Source organism: Equus asinus, chromosome 4, assembly GCF_041296235.1.
Source record: "Equus asinus isolate D_3611 breed Donkey chromosome 4, EquAss-T2T_v2, whole genome shotgun sequence".
NCBI lineage: Eukaryota > Metazoa > Chordata > Mammalia > Perissodactyla > Equidae > Equus > Equus asinus.
Window position 1 is genome coordinate 75,026,737 of NC_091793.1, and position 13,689 is coordinate 75,040,425.

Sequence of the window (13,689 nt, forward strand, 5' to 3'; positions counted from 1 at the left end):
TTCTATTAATAACTTAAAGGAACAGAGCAGACAAGGTGACTTTGATGAGAAGAATGTCAATACCCTCCACCCAAAGTGTCAAAAAATTAGAAAAGCTTTGGCTGGAGAAAGAAGGAAAGGGATGTTGTAACTTGCATATTTACCTAAACTATTTCTTTGAAGTTCAGCTTGTGCCAATCTATTGACTCTTCCATTTGTCTTAATGCTTTATAATCATATTTCAAAAGTATTTTTCTCTTAATGATGTTGTTACATTCAAGTACAACTCCACTAAAGAATACAGCCTATCGATAGAAATTAAAAGTTATGTGAGTCCTAAAAAATCTCACATTAGAATTTCTAATTTGAAAGAAATTGCATGTTCGTGAGTCAGAAGACTAAATTTTGCTTAGATAGCAATATTTCCCAAATTGACCTACAGAATCAACAAAATCTCTATCAAAATCCCAGCTTCCTTTTTTTCTGAAAAAAAATTACCAGTTGATCTTAACATTCATATGGAAATACAAGGAACCCATAATATTCAAAACAATCTTGAAAAAGAAGGACAAAGTTCAAGGACTCACACCTTTTGATTTGAAGTCTTATTACAAAGCTCCAGTAATCAAGACTGTAGCACTAGCATAAGGGCAGACACACAGATTAACAGAACTCAGAGTCCAGAAATAAATCCATATATTTGGGGTCAATTGATATTTCACAAGAATACCAGAAACATTCAGTGGGGAAAGAATAGTTTTTCCAAGCAATGTTGCATGAACAACTGGATATCCATGTGCAAAAGAAAAATCTGGACTCCCTACCTCACATTATATGCAAAATTACCTCAAAATGAGTCATAGAACGAAATGTAAGAACAAAACTATAATACTCTTAGGTAAAAACATAAGAGTCAGTTTTCATGATCTTGGGTTAGGCAATAGTTTCTTAGATTAACAACAAAGTGCATAAGATAAAATTTTAAAAAAGATTAATTTGACTTCATCAAAATTAAAAAATATTTTCTGCCTCAAAGAAAGCTACCCAAAAAGTGAAAGGCAACACACTTGAGAGAAAATATTTGCAAATTTTATATCTGACAAGAAACTTGTATTTTGGATATATAAGAACACTTAAAATTCATCAATAAAAAGAAAAAGAGCCCAATTAAAAAATGGGCAATGGATTTTAACAAAACCTTCTCCAAAGAAGATATGCAAATGGCTAATAAGCACATGAAAAGATGTCTACCATTAATTAAGGAAATGCAAATCAAAGCTACAATGAGATACCACTTCACACACGCTCAGATGGCTAAAATCAAAAAGACAGACAAAGATAAACATTGACTAGGATGTGAAGAAATTTGGCTCCTCTTATACTGCTGCTGGAAGGTAAATAAGAGCAATCACCTCGGAAAATAATTGTACCGTTCTTCAAAACGCTAAACATAGAGTTACCATATGACCCAGAATTCTCCTCCAAAGTGGAAATAGGTCAAGAGGAATGAAAACTTGTGCTTACACAAAACTTGTATACAAATGTTCATAGCAGCAGTATTCATAATAGCCCAAAAGTGAAACAACTCAAATGTCCATAAACTAATGAATGAACAAACAAAATGTGCTATATTCATATAATGGACATAAGAAAGAATGAAGTGTTGATACTTCCTAAAACATAGATGAACCTTGAGCACATTATGCTAAGTGAAAGAAGCCAGTCATTAAAAGACCACATTGTATATTTCATTTATTTGAAATGTGCAGAACACACAAGTCTATAGAAACACAAAGATTAGTAGTTGCCGGTGCTATGGACGAAGAGATAGGGATGGAAAACGGCTGCTCATGTATACAGGTTTCTTTTGGGGCAGATGAAAATGTTCTAAAATTAGATTGTGTTGTTGGTTGCACAACTTTGTGAATACACTAAAAGCCACTAAACTGTACACTTAGAATGGGTGAAGATTATGCTATGAGAAATATATCCCAACAAAGCTGTTACAAATGAGAGAGAGAGAGAGAGGAGAAAGAGAAAGAGGAGGAAATTGGAAAAAAATGAAAGTGAAGAGTAATGTGATAAAGTCAAAAGGAGTTAGTGCAATTTCCATGCTCTAATTTCTTTCCAAATAGTTAAATTAAACTTTAATTCAGCTCTGTTTCTCCCATTAGCCAAAAACTGGAAAAAAATATCAGTTACAAGTCATTTTACTTATTATATAAATGTCAATTAATTAAGAGATGAATAGATTTTACAGAAACTAAGGTGTAAGAACTATTTCTTTCAATGTCTAGCAAGCAATGAATAAATTTGAGGATGAAATAAAGCTTCTTCCTACATTTATATACATTTTTTAATATACTACAAATTAACAATGTTTAAAAAATAAAAAAAGATGTGAAGAATCAGGTAATTGTTTTCTGTCCTTTGATGTTTTCTGAAAATAAATATTATTCATTTCAGTAATCAGAGCATCTCTTTACTTGTGTGCAATCTGATGGGCTCACTCCTTTAGTTGCTGGGGAAAATAATTATTTTTGTTTACAACTTACTTTACTTTGCAGCTGATTCAAATTTTAGGAGACTTAATTAGTTCTCCTTTTTCTCCTACATTCTTTCATGGGCTTCTCTTAATCAAATATTTACATAAATAATGCTATGGAAAAGAAAATAAATATAATTACTTTTTAAAATGTGCACTAAGTGTATACTTTGTTCTGTGCTGTCATTGCTGTAGCCACTGAAGACATGAAGTTGACTAAGGCTTGGTTGGCCTCTTCTCTTAAGAACTTTATAAACTTGTGGGAATTTTAATTGAAGATATAAAAATGTATCAATAACCACTCAATCAAAATCTAATAAAAAATTGTCTTTGAATAAGCTTTCATATTTCTGGATTTCTAAAGGACTGCTACAAGGGAATTAATCAATTATGTCAACCATCTATTTGACTCTGAAAATTAAAGTTTTAATTTTAACATTTTAACCAAGGAACTTGTCCTAAATAATGCTTGATAGATATCCCCACTTATTTCCTAAATATGGTTTAACAGATAGTTTCATCCAACCAGACCCTCAAACCTGATTTTTGCTCAAGATTCCCCATCTCAGTGGTTAACTCCCCTATCCATTAAGCCACACATTCAAAATACCAAGCATTGTCCTTGACATCTCCTTTGTAAAACCCCCATACCCATCCTGTTGCCTTCTCTTTACTTTACCTATTGTTATCTTTCAAATCTTTTCACTTCTTTCAATCTCCACTGCCACTGCCCAGGTCTATCTTCTTATGATCTCAAGCCTAGGTCCCTCCAATAGTGTCTTTATTTGTACTCTCCTGAGCCACACCTTTCAATTTTAATTTATTCTTCAACTTCAACAGAGAGATCTTTGTTTCAAAAAGCAAATCTGATTATCTTTAATAATCCATCACCATGACCTGCATGATCTGGCCCCTAACTATCTTTCCAACTTCGTCTGGCTTCCATTTCCTTGTGCTGCTCCAGTCACACTAGCATCCTTTCAGTGTTTCTAAACACTGTTCCTTGTCTCAAGCTATTCCTGCTACCCCCAAGCTCGATTCTTATCTACTCAACTTCCCTTCACTCATCTTCATTTCATTAGGGAAACTTTTAATCATCCCATGATTTCTTTTGTATCTGTCTAGAACAGGATATCTCAAGTTTGGTACTGTTAATATCTTCAGCTGGATAATTCTTTGTTGTGAGGAGCTATCTTAAGCATTGTAGAATGTTTAGTGGCATCCCTTATCTCTACTCACTAGATTCCCATGGCAAACTCCTCACCTCCAGCCATAACAATCAAGACTGTCTCCAGAGTTGCCAAATGTCTCCTGATGGCAAAAGTCTTCCTAATTGAGAAACACTGGTCCAAAGAAAGAAAGATACTGCACTGTCATGCACACAGCCGCATGCATAAGTGTACAGTTCCTATGATTTCATGGTCATCAGCATCAGTTACACTATTGATGTCAATCACTACTGGGGTACCAACATAGACTGCTAAGGCCAGATCTTAAAAATATAGCAAATTCTCCATGATTATAGCTAGCATATGAGGCCACTTGGCAAGTCAGAAATATCTGATAACCTTTCTTTATGTCAAATTGTAAGAGGTAAAATTTGGGGAGCCTTTATCTAACAATTCTTTACTTGTTCCATTGTATTTTTTCATAAGACACCTATTTCCCCAAACATGAACCAGAAAATAAGTTTATTGATTTCATAATGGTACAAAAAGTTTGCTCTACCTCTCTCCCCCCACATACCCAGTGGCAGAACAAATAAAATACCATGCTGGCATGCAAACAAATGGAAGCCATCTCTATGCATGATAAGTCAATAAATATTCCTGGTCACCTAACTATTTTGTAATGGCCTATTAATAGACAATTGAACCAAAAATATGTAGCTAACATTTTCTTTGGAATCATTCTGCTACCATATATGAATTTCCCCCCTCTGTTTTAGTCTATTTTTATAGCATGTTTTTAAAAGCTTACAGATTTTCAGAATCAAAGAGTTGTAAAATTCTTATCTATCCGTCATCTCTTTCCATATTAGTGCATGTGCCCTTTTTTTTTTTTAACCTTAACAATGTTTAAGCACATGGCTGGGACCCATGTTTACAGTTTCTTTCTAATTTCAAAAAGTGATTTGATAGAACTATTTATGGCTGTTAGTGTTTTCTGCCAAGACCACTGGTGATATTCAATTTATTGACAGCAGAAAAAGTACAGCTAATACTTGCGAAACATTTTCCTTATTGTCACTGTGAATGAGTTTTTGTTTGAAATAGTTCTGGCTTTAAGAGATAACATTTCGAAACACTTAGAAATGATTAAGAGCAGTTTTGGGGCTAAATCACTTCTTTCACATAACTCTCCTTTAAAAAGTTATATACCCTTTAATTTGCTCCTTCATTAGAAATCCACCTACACTCAAACCAAAAGAATGCCTTAAGACAATTATCTCAGAACAATGATTTACTTTTGTTTTATTTTTGGCAACCATGCCCAATAAGATTGTTGCTCATAGTCTGCTAACCAGGATTACACAGCTAAAAGTACCCACTATTCACATTTAAAATGTGTTTAAGCAGGGAAATGACAATGTGCTATTATCTTAAATTTTAAAATAAATTGATAGTCACATTTTACCAGACTACATCTTATTAAATAATGAGCCATTCTGTTATTACATTTTTATCGATAATATGTTTATTCTTTCAATTGATTTGGCACATTTTATTACAAAGCTTTTTATAGAGATCTGATCCAATTAATTATGCTTGTAATTAAAATATTGGTAATTGCCCAAAGAAAAAACTGCACAATGAACAAAATTCTTATGCTTCAATAAGAATGGCCTGGGAGAGAAAGTAAGTCAAATCAAGTAAGTCAAGACTGTAGCCTAACATGAGCTTTAAAAACACAACTGTAGTTAATAATACTATCTTGAAGTTGGGAGGAAATGATTAAATAAGTTCTCTAAAATCATCAAGAATCATGGTATTTTGCATTTTTGTTTGCAGTTTTGGGTCAACTAGTTGCAAATATATGCCACACTCCAATCCTTTATCCACCCAGTCTCCCAGCCCATTGAATTCTGACACCTCTAGGAGTTATAAATTGCTTAATTATCTGTGTTGTGAGATAAATGTCTTTAGGGAGGCAGTGAATCTTAGAAGATAAGTAAATTAGAATATTTGCTAAATATGACTCTGTGGTAATTAAGAGTCATAGCCTACATAGAAGAGAGTAGAAAGAGACCTCAAAAGGATTTAAAAAGATTAAACACAAGGACAAAGATATTAATTAGCACATGGAGAAAACCACAATAAGATAAGATGGATGTGGTGTGAAGTACCCACAAAAGAATTGGGATACTGCAATAAAAACCAAACAGTTTTGCTTGTTTTTGTTTCTTTTTTGCTTTTCTTTTGTATCATAGAGGCAAAGAAAGCAAGGGATAAATGTGGAAAAAAACGCATAATTTGTGAGCAGACAGAAGACCTCATTAGCCTGTGTAAGAGAATAATCAGTAAGGAACAGTCACATAAGCAAGTATTCATATATTGAGTGTGTACGGCTAACCTAAGTGTGTGGCCATTGCAGGCCTATACTCCCCAACAAAAATGATACTTTACGATAAAGGAAACAAAATTGAAAATGAGTTTCATTTTGTTCCCCAAACTAATTTTATCAAAAATCAATTCACATTGACTTTAGTCAGTAAACCATTAGCATACCCTCTTCGCATTACCAATTCTTGCTTTCTGCCTCCCGAACTCCCTTCTATTGAGGGGTTCTTTTCCATTGATTTCAGCATTTCTCAATGATTCCTTAGCCTCTTCTCTAGTATCTCTAAGGACCTTCCAATTAAAAAATAACAGATAGTGCTCTGTACTGTTTATTAAACTTTTTCATGAGCGTTAATGTTATCTCTCCCAAGGAAATCCATATTCTTAGAAAGTGAGCGATATACCTTATACAACCTTGGCATTCCACAAGTGCTGTAAAGTGTTGCATTCAGAGTAGCTGTTCCTCTAATACTTGTGAATTAACCCATTAGTTTAAACCAAAAATGCCATTATTCTCTATTACTTACTGACCTAATTGCTAAGGTACTTCAGCTGGTGAGTTTAATTTAACCTAAAAGATATATACCTACATAATCACTTCATGATTTCAATGACCACTTTTTCTTAATATGTAAAAACAATAAACAACAGAAACTTTCAGTCCATTTCTTCCACCTGGTCATCCTATAATAAACACGAAGACTAAATGTCTATTCCAAATGTACAAGTAGGAATAAGTAAACAAGGCAGCTGATGATTTGCTCATGGATTTAATTTGTGTAGAAAATCTTCTGGGGTCTTGTTTATGTTTTTGTTTGTATCATATGAGCTATCTAATAGGAAATATATTGAATCTTTGATTATATAAAAGAGTGAACAAATAACTGTGCACTATTTTTCAGTGGTGTTTGATAGCTAGAATTTGAAAATTTGCAACAGTTTATTCATTATCACTTACTCAATAGGTAATAGCTAACTCTAACCTTAAGAGGACTGAATTTACGAGAAAGACAGTAGTTCATATTTTTTTATAACAGCAAAATAAATGCACTCAGTTATTTGAACATTGGGCTAACCAATGATTCTGGAGTAGGAAAATGGTACTGATAGAATCCTAAATTATTAAAGTAAAACACATCAACCCCGGTGAAAGGCCAGTTTTAGAAAGCCTGCCTTCTGCTTGATCTGGAAAACCACAAGGGAATGAGAAAGAAGTCAGGAAGAATGAAAAGTAAAGGGGAAGAAAACGTTAATGATAACTTACCTTAGACTATTTTTTTTTTTAAATCTTGGCATTTGTATGACTAATCTTACATAGAAAATATTGGAAGAAATATTCATTCTAAAAAACAATTACTATTTCTGGAAGCATGCACTCATTTACTAAAGAGGATAAATGGGAAGAAAATGAAGCATATCGTCACATGGGTACTTTCTACCAATAGATCTACTGATTCTAATGATATTCCAGACTTAACTTTTCACCGGAAATGGTTTGCAAGTGCTGGAGCTGAAGAAAAGAAAGTTATGTACACCTAGAGAGCATTCTAAACAATACCGAAATGCATAAATTAATTATTCATTACTTACAAAAGTTGTGTTTTCCAATAATAATGTGGTATCATTTGTTTCTATATTCAGTTTAATGACATGTCCATTCTCGCTTTTATACACCACATCTGTATCTGTAACAACAAAGATATTAACAATAGACAAACACATTGACTAGGTAATATAATAACTGTAGAGGAGAAAATGTGTGTAATAAACAGAGACATTAGAACAATCATTGTTAGCCCCTAATAACCTGAGCAGATTTCTCTACTTGGCTCGCATTAATTCTCTTCAATGATCAGGAAGCTGGCCTAGCACACAATCTATTGTGCAATGAAAACAGGGTTAGTGAAAGGGCCAGCGAGACTCCTGGTTTATTAATATTAAAATTAATTAAAATATGGGCAATCTGCTGCCTATTCTGAGATGAGAAAGACGGGACAGCGAGAAGTGTCTCCAGTTTCCAAAGTAACCTGTTACTTATTAGTGATCTAGCTAAACTTATAACAAAGGATGCCAGCTAACCGTAACTTTACCCAGTACTAAGGGTTGTCATAATGATCCACCCTCATGCATACTTTTTCATGTATCCAGTCCTATCACCACTCAATTCCTATTCAACCTCTCCCTCCTTTGGGTTGAGAATGTTGTCTGGTATTTTATCTGGTTTGTGTGGTCACAGATCAAGATTTCTGACACTGTTAGCATACTGTTGTGTCTACTTTGTCAACTCTAAGAGAAAGATGTCTTCATTTTAAATCATTGCCTTACTTCTGGACGGCTGTTGATTTTACATATGTTTTGAGTTAAATTCGGCCACATTCATCAGGAAATTAAATCATCTTAAGGATATCTTAGACCGAAAATATCAACCTGAGGGAAAATTGCCACAGAGGATACTCATGAGTTAAAAATGTTATATGTAAAAAATGTATATATAAAAGGGAAAACACCTAAATAAAAGCAGTCTTAAGTGCTTTCTTTCTTTTTCTTTAAAAAAATGATAAGTTCCTTTCCAGTTTTACTTAATTCCAACCTTTTCTATGATATTGCACCTCCCTAACCCATGCTCATCCTTGGAAAAAAGGCTGTATCGAAGGGGATTGGGTCCACTCTTCATGGTGAATGATGTTATATAAGGTAAAACCTTTCAGAACCTGGATGTCTTCATCTGTATAATGGTAAACAAATACTGCATGGTGGGTTATGAAGATTATGTGGAAATGTCTGACACTTTTGGCAAAGCAAGATTTTCAGACTGTTCTTTAGCTATTTCAACTAGTAACACCTAGAAGTTATACAATGAGAAGCAATCAATACTAGAAAAAAATGTTTGTGCTTCTTCAGTGTTTCATTCAGAAGACTGAGTGTCCAATATGACCCTCCTTTTGCAGTCAGAAATGGCACAGATGGCCTGTAATCCTTCTTAACCTTAATCACATGGGGACAGTGACATGTTGGAACTGTGGCCTGAGTGACAGGGAAAGACAAATAGTGTTTTAAAAAAGAAGGAAAAGAGACGCAGAAAGATTTCCAAGTTACTATCTGAAGTGGACTGTATGGATTGAAAGATAGTTCTATGTGATATAAAATAAGGCATTGTTACCTTCTGAACATGTTATGACTCATTTCGTCTTGCCAGTTGATTCTGGTCTCCTGCCTTCCTGCTCTTAATTAGTGCTTGCTAGAATTAATAGTCCAACCCCAACCAACCCTCTCTGTTATTTTTCTTGATATTCTAAATTCTAGACCTTTTCTTGATATTGATGAACATTACCATCATAGATTAGCAAGAAAAGCCAAATAGCACTCCTCAACAAGTCATCCTGTTAGAGTGTCCCAGTAAATTAAGAGAACAAGGATTTTCCCCCTTCTACTGCACCATGGAGATAAATATAGCAAAAGCCACTAAATGAGTGGTTCTTCTCCCAGAGGGCAAGCACACTGCAGAATTCTAAATAGGGATGAAGTCTGTGGGCTTAGGGAGAAAGAAGAGTTCAAAGAGCAATGCTATTATAAATGCTAGTTCCTCTTCAATGGAAGAGATAGGGTAACATAGAGCCCCTTAATCTCTCAAAGTAAGAGAAAACCCCACCAGGTGATGATTGTATTAGTGGTGGAATAAGGAAAATTAGTTTTTATTTCCTTTAGAACCAAAGTAGAAGAAAGTGAAGCTTGTTTGAGAAGTTAAAGACTACATTTAATATTTTTTAAGTATATTTTGTTGGGTAATTATTTAAACTTAAGAAAATCTACAGAGATTTGAGATTTATAAATACCTCTAGAGCTGCACTCTTGTAAATTTTACTATTAGACTTTAAATGTTGCATTAGTAGGAGAAACTTTTTTTTTAATTCAAGGCTAATTCGCTAACTTAATATTTAGTACAGATTTCTGCATGAATTATTTTAAAAGCATCTAATATCTGCCTTTATTAATTCTCTGATTTTTTTTCTGGTCTTTAAAATAGGGTCTTCTGGATCTCATATTTATCCTACTTTATGGTTTGATTTATAATCACTGGTGGAATCTCCCAGTTTTGAAACTCTTATTATTAAATTATTCTCTGGAACTATACCTCAAAACTGTCACCTCATATTTTGTTTAATATTAGGTAATGAAATATGAGTGAATTAGATCAATGAGTAAAGTGCATTAACACAAGAAGATTAAGGTAGAATCATTCTTAAAACATAGTATTATGTGTGTCTATACAGTACTTTGATTAAATAATCTTTCTTCCTTTGCAGTTCATTGAAAGTTGGATCAATTATCCTGAACATATAGTCAATTCAGGTTTTCCAAATAAAAAGGTGTGACAAGATAGAATCACTGTCTAGCCTCTCCATCCTGAGCTCCATGAATGTATTTTTAGCGTCTGTCTTCCTAAATGATTATTCCTGTCATTTCTGTGCAGTCCCTTTTTCCATAATTTTTCTAACAAAAGGGAAAACATAATAGCATACCCTAGTTTAAGATCTTTCAGTTAAATGCAACCTTTTATTTTATACCTCTTCCACACAAAGCAGCTAGCAAAGCACATCACATTACAGTTCAGTTCCCAATTTGCTACTGAAACTGAGAATGGAGGCCTCTGCACCCATCTCAACTTCAGGACCCAGAACCAAAGCAGCCTACATCCATAAGATTTTACTTTTAGTTCTTGCAAATTCTTGCTCATAAAGATAAAGCTGTAAATCAGTACAAAAACAATTTCTTTTTTCAGGAACTTGATGAAAATTAATTTATCTGAACCATAAGCTCCCACAATTGACCCAATTTCTTAATTATAAAACAACTGTTTACCTAAGACACTTCAAGATGGTTGCCTCTCTGTGTCCAACAATCCCGAACAATCTAAACACCTATCTAAAGAGAGATATCTTTCAAAGCTCAGCTGTGAGCTTTAATTTTTTTCTAACTGCTATTCTATGAGCGATCCTTTCTACTCAGATCTTCCTATATTTATTCTTAAACTGTCAATTCAAGTCCTGACCCGTCTCATATGCCAGTTTGATATCGCCAATTCTATGCTAGATCACACAAATGTCTTGCAGATGCACAAAACTCAGTAGATTAAAATTAAACTCCTTATATTTTTGACTACACCCTCTCTCAAAGTTCCAAATATATGCACACACTTATGTTCACTACATCTTCTCTATCTCTTCATCTCCTATATGAATATTCTTTATAACCTCTCACTTGGAAGATTGTTTTAGTTTTTTAAGTGTTCTCTACGCCTCGAGTTTAGTCCTATCATACAGCCTGATACATTCCACACAAAACTTCGTATTCTCTCACATGCTCCACAAAAAACTCATGGCTTCCTAATAATAAAGTCTAAAGTCAAAGTCTGGCACTGAGGTTACTCACTGTGTGGCTTCAACATATATTTACATAGTTATTATCTCCTGATACCCTATAATAGCCCAAGTCATCTATTGTTTACAGCTGTCCACATATCTCAGACTTCACTCCCACTCAATTTTGCTTATGATACCCACTAACAAATGGCCAGGTACTATTCAGATTTTTCACCTTTTCCAAAGCATTGTTAAATTCCAAAGACTTCTAAAGTTCTCAGTCAATCTCTCTTTTTTCTGAACTCTTATGCCAGTCAATTAATATTTAAGCATGCAATTGCTTTCAAAAATTTTTACTGTCTATTTTTACTTAGTTTTGGTGTGCTTATTTTCAGTCTCAATTACTTTATTAACTCAAGAAAGGGTCTATTTCTTGTTCTCTTCAGAACTGAAACTATCCACATCCACACATCTAACTGTCTACATTAACATGAGTTTACTATTCAACTGTCTGCATTAATATGACTTTAATATTTCAGGAAATTCTTGCCAGGAAGATGAGTTTGCCAATAACCTCATCGTTTTTTTCAGGAACCTTCTGAAATCCCATTTACTTGAAAAATAGACTACTCAACTAATGCTTACTACAGTAAAATATCCTTTTTTAAGAACAATACAGAGCCCAGCTGAATGACTGTTTACTATTCAAGAGACTCTCCGAAACCCTCACCTCCATAAATTCACCAAGCCTAAACTCTTACAACACAAACTGCACCCCATCCTATCAACACTGCTTGTTGAAAGACCTGTCAGACTAGATCCCCAAAACCTCATAAATACCCCTCCTTTGCCCTTCCTTTCCCATATAGTGCTCACTCTTAGTCAAGCCAGTGATCTCCTTTACCAAAGAGAGCAATAAACCTAGTTGTGTTTTCTCATGTTTAAAGATTATTTTGGTGGTATTGTGGGAGTGCCAGCATTCAGCAATTTGTAACTTCTATAGTATATAATATGGCACCTATCCCATCAAAAGATCTCAACAAATACTTTTCTCAACACATTTATCATTCATATTTCATTTTTTCACTGTTATAATTTATTTAGAAATACATTTAGCTCTAGTGACAAAGACTCCCTCCTTAACCAAAATTTAATTAAGTTCTTCTGATCTCTCTTCTTGACTCAGCCTCCACCTTGGCCTGCCTTTAGCAAGAATCCTGCTAGGTCAGTTTAGCAAGAATGCCCCTACCCCTTGACAAGTCTTCTTAGAGATTTTCCACCCACTGTTCCCCTCATTCTGCTCCTTGGCTACAAATCCCCAGGTGTCTGTACTGTACACAGAGTTGAATTCAGTCTCTCTCCTGCTATTGCAATAGACTCTCCTCTACTCTAGCAGTCTTGAATGAAGTCTTCCTTACTATTTAAAAAAGTGTCAGAATAACTTTTCCTTCCTACGATCTTGGAAATCTAAATTTAGAGAACCTACTTTCATAATGTTCTGGGAGTAAATCATAAATTAGATTACAAACCAAACTAAGTTAATCAAAGCTAATTAAATTAATATACATTATATGAGTCATATTTTAATAATTTAATTACAGTATCAAATAAAATATTTAACATAACTTTAATAATTTAATATAATATTAATTAAATATATTAAATTTGTATACATATTAACTATATATAGAGAGGGAGAGTGAGACAGAGTTAGTTTAGTGTGCTAGACCAGAATTTGGCAAACTCTGGCTATGACTGTGGTCCAAATTTGGCCCACAACCATGTTTATTTGTTTATCCATTTAAATGTTGTCTACGGCTGCTTTCACACTACAGTGGCAGATTTCAGTAGTTACAACAGAGACAATATGGCTCACCAAGCCTAAGATATTTACTTTATGGTCCTTTAAAGAAAAAGTTTACTGACCTCTGTGTTAGACTGTTAATTGTTTGCTTCCTTAAAAGAACATATTTTGTACTTACTATATTTAAAAATTTTACTTTAGTCACTGATTCTGCTATGTCACTAGAATAATCTTCTTCCGGATGTCCAAAATATCTATATACTCAAAAGAGTTTTTACTTTCCAATCTGGCATGAGCCTTACAATGATTTGAATTCTTGGTAAATAGGATAAAGTTAGGTGTACAAAATAAATGAATTTTCCTAAAAAGTAACCAGAATAAAGGCCATCCTCATTTAAAAGTCATGATAATTGTAAGTAATCATCATTATTTTATATGGAA

At 33.8% G+C, this 13,689-nt stretch overlaps 1 protein-coding gene across 4 annotated transcripts in view; it reads right to left on the minus strand.

Annotated features, from left to right (window-relative positions):
• The window catches only part of DPP10 (dipeptidyl peptidase like 10), a 1,237,611-nt gene that overhangs the window by 294,113 nt on the left and 929,809 nt on the right, over positions 1–13,689 (minus strand). For all 4 annotated transcript variants that reach the window (XM_044769066.2, XM_070507564.1, XM_044769065.2 and 1 more), the window contains one exon: positions 7,675–7,769. In XM_044769066.2, coding sequence (XP_044625001.2) covers positions 7,675–7,769 — 95 coding nt within the window. The remainder of the gene's footprint in view (positions 1–7,674; positions 7,770–13,689) is intronic.